At 36.0% G+C, this 13,778-nt stretch overlaps 1 protein-coding gene across 1 annotated transcript in view; it reads right to left on the bottom strand.

Annotated features, from left to right (window-relative positions):
• The window catches only part of RABEP1 (rabaptin, RAB GTPase binding effector protein 1), a 136,819-nt gene that overhangs the window by 82,488 nt on the left and 40,553 nt on the right, over positions 1 to 13,778 (bottom strand). Inside the window, exon 2 of the mRNA XM_037808317.1 lies at positions 6,883 to 7,011. Within this exon, the coding sequence (XP_037664245.1) occupies positions 6,883 to 7,011 (129 nt within the window). The remainder of the gene's footprint in view (positions 1 to 6,882; positions 7,012 to 13,778) is intronic.

Below are 13,778 nucleotides of genomic sequence, written 5' to 3'. Positions count from 1 at the left end.
AAAAAACCGATAAAGAGTTAAATATCTCCCCTGCGTGCATTTGTCCATTTCTCCGTTAAGTCTACCACCTTTTGTTTTAAATGATGTGTCAAATCTATTTTGTTAGCTACATACAAGTTCATGATTATTGCATTTTCTTGGTAGACTGTTTCTTTTATTATGAGGTATCTTTTATTCCTTCAATGCTTTTCCCTTTACACCCCAATCCTACTGTTATTACCTAGTTGATTTACAATTTTTTAACAAAATGAATTGGCAAGTTTTTTTTTATTTTGTTTTTAATAGTCAGATTTAACAGAATCTGGGCTTGGTATTATTTCTTATATTCTATATATTCTGTTTATTTTCTTCTTGCCAAAGTATATCTTTACTCATTCTTTTAGTGATTTACGTAGGTGAAAAATGCTCATATCTTTTGTATTATTAAAATGTCTACTTTGCCCTCTATCTTGAAATTAAATTTAGCTGCATATAAAATTTTAGTTGACAACTGTTTTTTTCCCTGCACTATGAAATCTTATTTCATTGCCTTCTGGCATCTATTGTACTACATACTGTCAGTTTAATTGTTATTTCTCTTTGGTAGCTTTTAATATTTTCTTTTTATACTTGATATTCTACAGTTTAAGATGTTTCAAGTTATGGATTTACTATTATTTACCCAGTTTGATACTCAGTATTTATGCTGAGGACGCACATTTTTTCCTTCAATATTTGAAACATCTCAGTTATTTTTCTCTTCAAATAGTAACCTCTATTCCCTCCATTCTCTTCTCCTAGAACTCTTCTCAGATGTGTGCTGGAGACTCTCAATCCATCTTCTATGTCAACTGCTCTCTGATATTTTCCTCTCTTTGTCTCACTCAGGGAAAGAATTTCTCAATAATGTTTTCTAATTTACTAAATTTTCTGTGCCTTGTCTATAGTTTGAACCATTATCAAGATAATTTCAATTTCTATATTTTGTTTCTAATATTTCTACTTGTTTTTAATTACTTCCTAATCGTTTAATATATAATTATATACACACATACATTTTTGTTTCATTTTCATGTCTAAGTGCAAACTTACAGCATCTGAATCACAAGTTTCTTCCTAAATCTAGCTTTTCACTATTTAAATTCTGGTTGGCTAGCATCAGAGTTTCCTATAAATCATAATCACATACAAAATCCTTCTGAACATCACTAGAAAGTTTCACTGTCTTCCTGGGAATTGACATGAGCCCTACTTCAACTAGTTGTGAGAATTCTATGGCTGTTTGTTGCCTCATGTAATAGCCTCTCAATCTTTGTCCAAGACTCCAAGGATTTCCAAAACAAAATACAAACACTGCTGCGCTAACAAGCTTTGTACTGAAGTTGGTTGAAGGAGAAAGTTAAATTAGAAAATACTTTTTCCAAGTTCAAAACAAAAGCAAAAAAAAAAAAAAAAAAAAAAAAAAAAACCTTTGAGAAACATTTATAACATTCCCAGTTGGAGTCATTTGGGAAAAGAATGGGTACCAAGACAAGGACAGGCAGTAAGAATCACCAAAAGATGATAATATAATATGTTATATTAGTAATAATATGTTATAATATTGTGGTATATTGAATTGTTTACCACAGTTTGGACTTGCTCTTGGTCTTGATTCACATTACGATGGGTATGGACCCACTGTAAATAAGATCTCTTCAAGATGTGACATCAGTTAAAATGTGGTCTAAGTGAATCAGGTTGGGCTTTATTCCATATTACTGGAGTCCTTTATAAACAGAGTGAAAATCAGACAGAGAGAAGCCACATAGAGCAGCCAGAAGCTGGAAGTCAATGGAACCCAGAAGAGAAAGACACCACCATGTGCAACGCTACTTGACAGAAAAGCTAAGGGCCAAGGATTGCCGGCAGCCAGCCCCAGAATGCCACAGTCTTCTGAGAGAAGCACCACCTTGCTAATGCTTACATTTTAGACTTCTACCAGCCTCAAAATCATAAGTCAATAAATTTTCATTGTTTAAGCCAACCCACCGTATGGTACTCATTTTAGCAGCAAGGAATCTAAAACAATTAGCAAAACTCATTATTGTTTGCTCTTATATTTCAGCTATTCTCCAAATAAATGCAAGCACAGCTATTATAACACCAAGGCAAAAGCTGTTCCCATTGGGAAAAATACCAATGTTTGAACTTCCAGGGTTATCTTGACCTAGTTTGCTGAAAGATAAAACAGACAAAGACTGCTGAGCACATCAAAAAAATGGCTTATTTGGTTATCACCTGTGACAATCATAAGACTAGGTTATATACTTCATGGTAGACGCAGTAACGTAAGCTGCTGATCTGGAGATCTTTAAATTTGATTTTTAGTATGATGTAAGCAAACAGCCACAGAAACAAACTCAACACTGACCTTTTACACACCATGCATTTTCTTTAGAAATACCACCAAAAACTCTCAAAAAGGATCACAGTCTTGTTTTGCTTTGTTTTTTGAAATTTTGTAAAAGTTAACTTCAATTGCTTCCTATGGCCAGCTCTTACAAAATCTAAGAGTACACATGCAGATCATTTATTTGGTCTAGAGGTGTTCAAAGCAATTTTAACACACTCAGTATGTTTTCTGAACTAACCCACAGTATAAGCTGGAATCCAGAGATAGAAAACTGCAAATTGATAGTGTATTTCAAAAGCGAGAGGTTCTTGGTCATTCTCATTTCTTCAAAATTCACAAAAAGTTAATTTTATATCAAAGAAGAAAAGAAGAAAACAAAGGAAACCCTAACAACTTTATTTGGGGACAGAGGAAAACAGAAAGTAAAATGAACAAAGTTTTGGAGAAGATAAAATGAACCTGTTGAATAAGACTGAAAGAAAAAGATGAGAGAGGTGAAGGAAAAAGGATGCCAGTAGCCAGGACAATATTCAGGTTGAATTGATCATCAGAGGAAATACTGCCATGACTTTACACATATACATTAAATGTATTACAGGTCATTTTGACAAGCACATACCATGGTACAGAATTTCATGTGGTACCTTATGTCAATTCAAGGCTAAAAAAATTTTTAAGGGAGAAGAGGTTAACAATTTCACATGAATACCTTTAAGAATTGGATAGAACTTACTTCTCATGACACTTAACTATTTACTCAAACAATGATACTGTGCAAAGTGTATTATCTATCCCATAAACTATATATTTTCTTGAAGATAGAAACTGTATCTCATTCACCCCAACCTCCAAAGTGTCTTACAGAGCGCCACCATACTACAGAGAAACACCAACTTTTCCATATCCTTGTCAATCTACGAAGCAACAAAATAAAATAGGAGGTCTGGAATTGCGGGAAGATGGCAGAGTAGGAAGCTCCAGGAATCAGTCCCTCTACTATAACAACTATTAAACAGGCAAAAACTGTGTGAATCAATTATTCTGAAATTCCAGAGTCCAGCAGAACACGGTACAGCACCCAGAAAAGAGCAGGAGGAAGAGGCTGGTAAATTACAGTAAATGCTAGTGAACTGCTCTCTCCACAAAGCTGTTATCACCGCCCATCCCCGACTCTTGCAGCAGGCAGCAATGGGGTCCATCCCTTGGCATAGCTTGCTGGTGCCAGAAAGGGATATAAAAATCTACTTCCCCAAGATCTGGGGTAGGGAGTGAGGGGATGGGCAGGGGGTGGGCACAGCCAATTACTGATCACTGATTAACTACTTAAGATCACTGGAGGTCCAGCTCTGAGGGCAGCCTCTGTTCCAACCTTTCTGGACAAAGGTGGCGGAGGAGACTTAAAGACGGTGCGCTCCCTCAGAGCTGTGGACAGGTGAAGGGCTGCATCAGCTGGACAGGGGCCGAGTCAAGAAAGTGCAACTTTGAAGAACCATGGAAGAAGCTCCTGGGGCCCTTCCTGGCCACTCCCTCAGACCCTCTCCCGGGCAGTTTAAAGCTAGCACTCCATTTCTGAGTCCCTGGCCTTGTTCCAGCTAGGAAAGACTAAGTTCGGAAACTCCTCTCCAGAATGCCATTCCCTCCCAGAATGTGGTTAAAAGGGAAAATTTTAGTTTGTATATATGTTACTAAAATAAAAATTAAAAAAAAAAAATTCATGGAACTGCGCAAAACAGTAAACTCTAAGTTAAACCATGGACAACTATTAATAGCACAATTTTTAAAATATGCTTTCTTCAACTGTAACAAATGTACCACACCAGTGCAAAGTGATAACAACACGGTGGTGTATGGGAACCATGCATTTTATGCAAGATTTTTCTGTAAACCCACAACTTTTCAAAAATAAAATAAAAATAAATAATACAAAAGAAAATCAAAAATAAAAATAAAAGAAAATAAAATTTAAAAATATAAGAAAACTAAATTAAATATAACAGACCTTCCACAAGCCATGAGTAAAATAGAAACCCATCCCATATCAGTCAGTAAACCTTTCCAATCCAGAGGTGAATTTAGTAAGACATAAGAATCTTCTACCCTATAGAACAGTAGCTTTCAAACATCTTTGACCATAAATTCTCAGCAAATAATTCATTTGACATCACAAACCTATTAATACATGTATACATGTAATTCAAACAAAAAATAACCTGATATGCTCTTTTATTTTCCATTTTCTTCCTTCTGCTAAAATTGCTGGTCACTGCCTTGTGTAAAAACTCCTCTGTGGTATGAAACCAGAGGGGCAATTGAAAATATCAGTGTCAATAATAAAAAAGTGAATGACTAATAACTGAATAACAAATATTTTGGCAGGTCAGGTTATTGCAAACACACTGCTTTCACAAAATTGAAGGATGACGTCTTCTAATTAAGTTGTCAGCCAACAGAATAAAAATACTTCTGAAGATAGAGCACTATCTTAACCCTTCAGAAAGGGTTAAGACAATTGAGTGATTGTTGTTATAGTAAAACTCCTTCCATTTCCATCTGCTTATTTATCAGAGAAAGGATTCTCAGCACTTTTATCTATTTAAAAAAAAAAAAACTAAAATAAAATTGATGCTGAAATCTATCTTATTCTAGAAGTAAATAATATTCATCCAGAGTAATAAATTAATTGGGAGAAAGGCCCGATACATCTCAGAAGAGCTGCTTTTCCAATAATTTTTATACTTTAATAATTATCTTTTTAATGTATAAAATATTCACGGTATGACTGTGTATTTTCAATAATTGTAATGATAACCCAACACAGAAGTTTATATGCATAATTTTATTGCAGAACAATATGATCAAAAAAAATTTTAAAGGCTTTCAAGCAAAAAATATTACTTTAGGCCAATGGTTCTCGAAGTGTGGCCCCTGAAGCAATACCATCAGCATCACCAGTAATTTGCTAGAAATGGAAATTCTTGAACCCCACCACAGACCCAGTGAATTAAACTGGGGCCCAGCAATCTTCGTTTTAACAACCCCTGCAGGTAATTCTAAAACACATTCAAGTTTGAGAACCACTGTTTTAGAATAAAATTGTAAGGGAGAGGTTAAAAAGACAACCTAATTGAAGGACGAAAAAAATATAAAATCTCTGCTAAAGAGTTTATTCATGTATTTTTTTGTTAAATGGATGTTGGTAAATATTAAATCACTATGATATTTTGGTTTTACTGGATATGTTTAAAAGCATGAAATTTTAATCTAAAATGCCTATATTGACAATATGATAGCATGTACATCTTTCATATTCTTTTAGATATAAGAAAAAAATTTTAACATCAACTTCAAAAATGTATAAGGGATGTATATATGTATGTAAATATATTTTAGGGGGTACATAAATTAAAAAGTTGAATGATCACTTATCACTAGGTCTAGATCAGTAATTCCCCAACTTTGGTCATTGTACTAGCAGTATTGGACTTATCTGTGAGTTTATTAGAAATGAAAATTCTCAGACCCTATCTCAACACACTGAATCAGGACTCCAAGGATGGAGCACAGCCATCTGTGCTTTAGCAAGCTCTCCTGATGATTTTTATCCACATTAAAGTTTGAGAGCCACTGGCCTAGACCAAAAGATTGGTTCTCAACTTAGGGTACATCTGAATCACCTGGAGGGCTTGTTTATTGCTGGGCCCCTTCCTCAAAGTCCTGATTCAGTATATTGGGAGGAGGTCTGAAAACGTGCATGTTTAACAAGTTTCCCATGTGATGGTGACACTGACACTGATGCTGCTGTTCCAAGATCACACTTTGAGAACCACTGGTCTTGAGGACTGTGGAAACCATATCTATATTTTCCTAGGTAATACCCAAAATGCAAACCTCTTTCCTGACTGATCCTTTGGATTAGGTCCCCCATGATATGCTTTGAAGTATCTGCCTTATACACATTCCTTTTATAACAACTCATCATACAATTACTTAATATCTGTTTTCCTCACTAGAGTTCAAGTTCTGTGAGTTAAGAAACCATGTTTCTTGCTCCATATTCCCAGCACCTAAGCTCAATGTCTGCCTCTTAGTAGGTATTAAACAAATATTTATTGACAAACAAATGCACATTGTTGATTTAATTCCATGAAATATCAGTTTTAATATAAAACGACTAAAGCTACAATTAGAGTTACCAGGCATCCTGGTTCGTCCAGTATTATCTCTCAAGTATTAAGAGTGCTGAAAGTCCCATGTCCCAGGACCATGTGGCCTATTAAATATCAACATTAGGATCAAAAGACAAGGAAAAGTCTGAATAATGCATTTTTCAACTTGATTTTCAATTCCATTTTTAACCTCAGACTCTAACAAGTATTTTTTTTATTATACAATATTAATACAAGTAAATTAAGGTTTATTCAATGAAAAATTAACACTGTACCTCCAAGAAACCTGACATTTTAAGGCAGTTTTATTGTATGTGTGTGGGGCGGGATATATGAACTTACCCTCTTTAGCCAAATATAACTCTTTAAATTTCGCCCTCTTTTGATTAAATTCTTGCTCAAGCTGCTGCTGTGCACGTAAAAATTCAGCATTAATTTTTTCCAATTCTGCTACCCGTTGCTGAAGAGAAACTAGGAAAAAAAAAAAAAACTGGTTAACAAGCAATAACTTTTATTTTGTAAATTAAGTTACAATAATAAATTATTCCAGCTGCACATTTCTATATATGAAAAAAACTTCTTGCAAAGATTCAACATAGTCTAGGAAATCTAATTGAAAAAAAATAAGACATTTCTACTAGACTTAACAAACTGAATGAGTCATGTAAAGTGAAACAACGTAAATAGTAAGAATCACACAAGACAGATTCCCAAGAGAACTTGTAGAGTTTCTTTGTATAAGTGATGACAGTTTGTCAATATACTTCTGGACTTGTTAAATATTGGATTATTTAAACACTGGATTATTGAAATACTGGATTATAGTTCAAATAATGAACCCACTGCCAATGGTACTAGCTTCTATTTCTCCAAAGTGTTATGAGAAAAATCTAATGGGTTCCCTGATTAGGGTAGACATATCACCCTGACCTAATCTTCAAATTTCAAAATGATCCATTACCATTATACTGAAATCATGATCAAAAACCTATTCATACAGAAAGGATACAGAATTGTGCATTCTGTATGAATTTCCAATTTCTGGGAAATTTTCTGGTTTTCAGATTAATGATAATCATGGTGTAGTGGGGATAGGAATACAGTTTTACTTGAAGGGCCCTGTAATTTGGCCACACCCAATTAAATGGCCACTTCCCTAGCCAAGCAGGAGCTCTACTGGTTGAAACAAGGGGTGGGAGGTCCAGGGGGGCAATCCCTTAACCTCATTTGTTGCCTTAACAGCAACCCAGCCATAAAGCTACAATAATCAGTCACTGCCTAACTACCTAGATCAGCATAGTACTCTACTACAAACCACCCCAGAAAAGGATGATTTGCCTACAATTTTAACCCTGATCTGAGATTATCTCTGAAGACCCTTGGCCCTAACCCCCTCTAACCCATTTCTCAATTTAACTGAGACCTGATTTTATAACACATAGAAAACTGGGGAAAGAACTGCAACCGATGATTTATCTACAGATAGCAGAACTATGGAAGATTAATTTCTTCCATACTTTTCAAAGTTCTCTACAATGAGTGGGTAATCCTTTGACAATAAACAATGAACTAAAACCACTATTTCTTCATTCCCATGATATCCCCAGACCAGCCTCACCACAGATTTAACAATATCAAAGCAATCCATGGTAGGAAGTGGAAATGACTGCTGCTCTGAGTTCCATGTCATTAAGAGTACACAGTCATTATGAGGAGCAAATATCTATGGTCTTTAGGTCACAACAAAGACTGACATGTGGTCATCTGAATGTTTGATAACCTATGGAGAAAAAGAGGGACAGAGGAATCTGTTGGAAGGGAAAAATGTGCAGTCATCTATCATTTGAAATCTTCAAGGATAATTAAGAGGTAAAAACAAAAACACTATTACTATACATCAAACAACTTGTTCTCTGTGCTATTTATTTCTGCTGGTATTTTTACTGTCCAAATGGCAATTGTTAAAAATATTAAACAATTTTTCCAGTTAACACTTTAACATTACTGGCAGCTATTGATTACTGCAAGAGGTAAGGAAGGACCCTAAGAAATCAAAAAGGAGAAAAAGCAAGATCCCTCTGTTCTTTTCACTTTCCCTAATAATTATCTCCCCATCTCACTCTACCAATACATACACACATACACACACAGACACAGAGCCCCTGCTGTTCCACTTTATTATTTATATAACTATATAGCTATATAACTATATATATATAGTTATATATATATATATAGTTATATATATATATATATATAGGAACTGAAATAAATGAACCAATAAAAACTAAAATTCAGCCTGGAAAACTGCAGCCAAGATTAAGTATTTGTGCACTACTCCTCAGCCCTATCCTGGCTTGGACCCACAGTTCAGACTTAGTCAACAACAACAGGCTGGCTGGCTCTCTCCGGGCTTCAGGACAGTAATTCATTCCAGGAATTGTGATTCCTTTGGGATGTACCACGTAACTCCCTTATTTATTTATTAAATAATTATTTAATTAAATAATTTATTAAATAATTTGTTAAATAATTAAATAATTAAAAATCCACCTCAAGTACTTCTAACATACTGCAACTCTACCTTTACCTTTGTTATATCTAGAAAAATCAATTCACCCTATTAAGACAGAAGGGAAGTTTACAAAGAGACATGTTCTAATGTATTAGCAGCCAGCCACAAATAAAACTGAAAATAACTCTCATCACACAAAACGCTATATTATTTTTCTAACTTGGTGACTAGCCGTTCACAATAATTAGCTAATAGTTATCAAAAAAAATTGATAAATGTTAGCTGTTATTATTAAAATAGTGACATTTATTTAATGAATAAAGAAACAAAGGCAGACTATCAAGTGACTTTGTATGTGGCCAGAAAAGAACAGAAGTCACTTCCAATCTCATGATTCTGACTCAGTTCCATGCCTAGAATTCTACCTCATATCCTTCCCTATTACCATGTGTCTTCATGGACAAATTAATTAGCATTAATGCCAGTCTTAAACAATATTAGGCCTTCTGCAATTTAGCAGCCAAGAGCTTTTATAGGATACGAGCTTTCATTACCATTCCACACGTTCCATATAATGTTATCTTCATCTGAGTAACAGGAAAAAGGAGAAAACTTTTCTTATACAATGGCTAATTTTAATGCTTGACATCAATGGGAAAAATTACTATGTTATCACTCACTCAAAATGTCTGAATTAAGCAACAGCAATACAGAAAAAAAGAAAAAAAAACTAATACTATGGTAAATAAAAGAAGGAAAGACCAAATAATTCTGATATATATCCCATTCCCTATTTTTGAATGAATGGAGGAACATGCAATAACATTTTTAGGCCCAAACTGTCCTCTAACAAAGAAAACATTGTACTAAATTTTATGAGACATAAGCAAAGGGAAAGAAAAAAAAAGCATACTAGGTCAAACTTCACTACAACCAGAATATTTTTGTTTAAAGATATTCAAGATCCAAGAAAAAGCAATATACAACATTGCATAATCCCAGTGGAACAAAAAATCTGAGCAGTTCCTGAAACTCAGTCTTAAACTTGTGTCATTGGATAACTGTTAAGCATAGTAGGAACATTCATTCAATAGAATAATAGCAAGCCAGATAATTATGTTAAATTAAAAGAACAAGACACAAAATTATATACAGCACAATATGAACTATACCGAGTTCCTGTTTAGAAAGACGGAAATGTTTTGGTAATTGATGGTGGTGATGGTAGCACAACACTGTGAAAATGATTAATGGTAATGAAATATACATCTGAATGTGGTTAAAAGGGGAAATGTTAGGTTATGTATATGGTAACAGAATAAAAATTTTTTTAAATCCATTGAACTTACTATACAGTGAACCCTAAGTTAAACCATGGACAATCGTTAATAGTACAATTATAAGAACATACTTCATCAATTGTAACTAATGTACCACAGCAATGCAAGGTGTTAATAATAGAGTGGTATATGGGAATCCTATATTTTATGCATGATTGTTCTGAAAACCCATTAATTCTCCAACAAAAAATAAAAATTGTTTTAGCAAAAAAAATATATATATATATACATATACACACACACACACACACACACACACACATATATATATATATATATATATATATATATATGCCAAATTATATTCAGAGAGGTAACCTCTCTGAATCAAGAGGTAATTAAAGGAGAGGAGGGGAGGGGCAAGATGGCAGAGTGGTGAGGTGTGGAATTTTGTTTCTCCTCTAGGGCAGCTGGTAAATATCCAGGAACAGAGGGGAACAGTGATTTAAGGGAAATCTGTGATCAGTCATACATCATCTGGAACAGGTGGAATGGCTGAAATCACAGCAAACCTGTAAATTTCCCAGTCCAGGGGGCTGGCGCCCTTCCCCCCAGGCACGGCAGACTGTGTTGGAGCTGGTCCCCCCCAAGGGAAAAAGAAACAGTCTGCTGGGAGCAAGGAGGGATGCTCAATCCCGTCCCAACTGCAGATTTAATTAACAAACTCAGACTGTTGAATAAAAGCTCCAAGCACAGATGAGCTGAGAGCAAGACACAACAGAATCCGGGAACAATCAGCCTGGCAGAGAGGAGGCAGAGCTAACAAAAACAGCACAAAACAAAACAAAACAAAAAAACAAAACAGACTTTTGGAATTGGAGGTGTTCAGAATACTGGAAAACGGATGGACTCCAACAAAAAGGGGCACACAAAAATGGGTACCAACTGCAAACCCAGGAAGCTGGAGTGCAGCTCTGCCTATTTTCTTGCTCTCTCTTTATCTTTTTGCATTTCAATAGTCCATCAGAGCTCCTACTTCAGCCCAGCCCCTCTGCAAGGGCAGAATTAAAGTTGTCTCAGAGTAACTATTCAGGTGAAAGAGATAATAGCCTAAAGGACTTGTCTTTAAATAGTCTATACTAGGACTGACACAACTTGGGGGCTGGGGAAAGGCCCTGAAAAGGGATTTTTCATTCTTTCTTACTTTTTTTGAAATAACTATTCTAAGCAGCTCATTACAGAAAGCCTCAAATATTTGCAACTGGCCACTGGATCCAGGCAAGAGCCCAGCTAAGATAGCTCTGAGAGGCAAAGCAATAACTCTAGTGGGGAAGGCAGTCCACTGAAGGGCATAACTTCAACAAGAAAAGGGGAGGGTGGGACCCAGGTCAAGTGGTGGCCCTCCTTCAGAGAACTCAGTGGCCAGGGGCTGGAAAACAGAAACCAGCTTGAGTCAGCCACACCCCCCAATTAAAGGCACCTGTGGCCTCTCTTTACACTGGTAGAGAGCTGTAGGCTGATAAGCATGACCTGATGGACAGGACAGGAAAAGCACAGAGTCTAGAGACTTCACAGGAGGGTCTGACAACCTGCAGGCTCTTATTCTCAGGGAAACTTCATACCCTCCTCCTGAGACCTGGGCCTGTCTGGACTGGGAAAATCTGATTGAGATCGATTATATCTGGGGAGACCCTCTGTGCCAGTCTGGGTGTATTATGTCCCCCAAAATGCCATGTTCTTTAATGCAATCTTGTGGGGGGAGACATCTTAGTTTTGATTAGGTTGGAATAACTGGATTAAGTTGTTTCCATGGAGATGTGACCCAGCCAACTGTAGGTGATAGCTCTGGTTGGATTCTTTCCATGGAGGTGTGGCCCTGCCCATTCAGCATGGGTCTTAATTAAATCACTGAAGACCTATAAGGGCTCAGACAGAAGGAGCTCACTGCTGCAGCCAAGAGCAACCCTTGGAAGAAAGCACAGGAGATGAGAGAGGAACTGGAACACAATCCGGAATCAGCAGATGCCAGCCAGCCACATGCCTTCCCAGCTAACAGAGCTTTCCCTGATGCCGTTGGCCTTCCTTCAGTGAAGGTATACTAGTGTTGATGCCTTAATTTGGACATTTTTATGGCCTTCAGACTGTAAATTTGTAACCCAATAAACCCCCTTTATAAAAGCCAATCCATTTCTGGTATTCTGCATAATGGCAACATTAGCAAACCAGAACACCCTCTCACAAAAAGGTTACCTAGAGGCAGAGCAAGAAACAGAAAAACAAGAGGTGAAAAATTCTGATAAACTAAAAAGAAGCAATGATAGAGGTCTAGAAAAAGTTGAACTGAATGTCAAAGAACAGAGAACAAAGCCAACCAATAAGAAAACCCTAGGTAAAAGAGTGAAAACGAACTCCAGAATAAACTAATCAAGAAAATCAGATGCCTAGACAGCTAAAGATAATGAGCCATACTAGGAAACATGAAAACATGGACTAGCCAAATGAACAAACTAACACTTCAACTGAAATACAGGAATTGAAACAACTAATTAAAGATGTTCAAACAAATCTCCTAAATCAATTCAAAAATCAAATCAATGAACTGAGGGAAGATAGAGCAAAAGAGATGAAGCATATAAAGAAGACACTGGGCAAACATAAGGAGGAACTCAAAAGTATGAAAAAACAAATAGCAGAACTTATGGAATGAAAGGCACAAAAGAAGAGACGAGAAACACAATGGAGACTTACAACACCAGATTTGAAGAGGCATAAGAAAGGATAAGTGAACTAGAAGACAGGACATCTGAAATCCTACACACAAAGGAACAGATAGGGAAAAGAATGGAAAAATGAGTACGGTCTTAGGGAACTGAATGACAGAATGAAGCGCACAAACATATGGGTTACGAGTGTCCCAGAAAGAGAAGAGAAGGCAAATGGGGCAGAAAGAATAGAAGAAATAATCAATGAAAACTTCCCATCTCTTATGAAAGACATACAATTACAGATTCAAGATGTGCAGTGTACCCCAAAGATAACAGATCCCAATAGATCTACTCCAAGATACTTACTGATCAGACTGTCCAACGTCAAAGACAAAGAGAGAATTGAAAGCAGCAAGAGAAAAGTGATCCACCACATACAAAGGAAGCTCCATAAGACTATGTACAGATTTTCTCACAGAAACCATGGAGGCAGGAAAGCAGTGGTATGATACATTTAAGATAGTGAAAGAGAAAAACTGCTAACCAAGAATTCTATATCTGGCAAAATTGTCTTTCAAAAATGAGAGATTAGAATATATTCAAACAGACAGACACTGAGAGAATTTGTGAATAAGGGACCTGTGCTTCAAGAAATACTAAAGGAAGTTCTACAGGCTGATAGGAAAAGACAGGAAAGAGAAGAGTGTAGAAATTAGGACTATCGGAAAGGGTAAAGGA

Source organism: Choloepus didactylus, chromosome 18, assembly GCF_015220235.1.
Source record: "Choloepus didactylus isolate mChoDid1 chromosome 18, mChoDid1.pri, whole genome shotgun sequence".
Classification (NCBI taxonomy): domain Eukaryota; kingdom Metazoa; phylum Chordata; class Mammalia; order Pilosa; family Megalonychidae; genus Choloepus; species Choloepus didactylus.
Note: the sequence above shows the minus strand (reverse complement) of the source record. Positions and strands in the feature narration are given on the sequence as shown.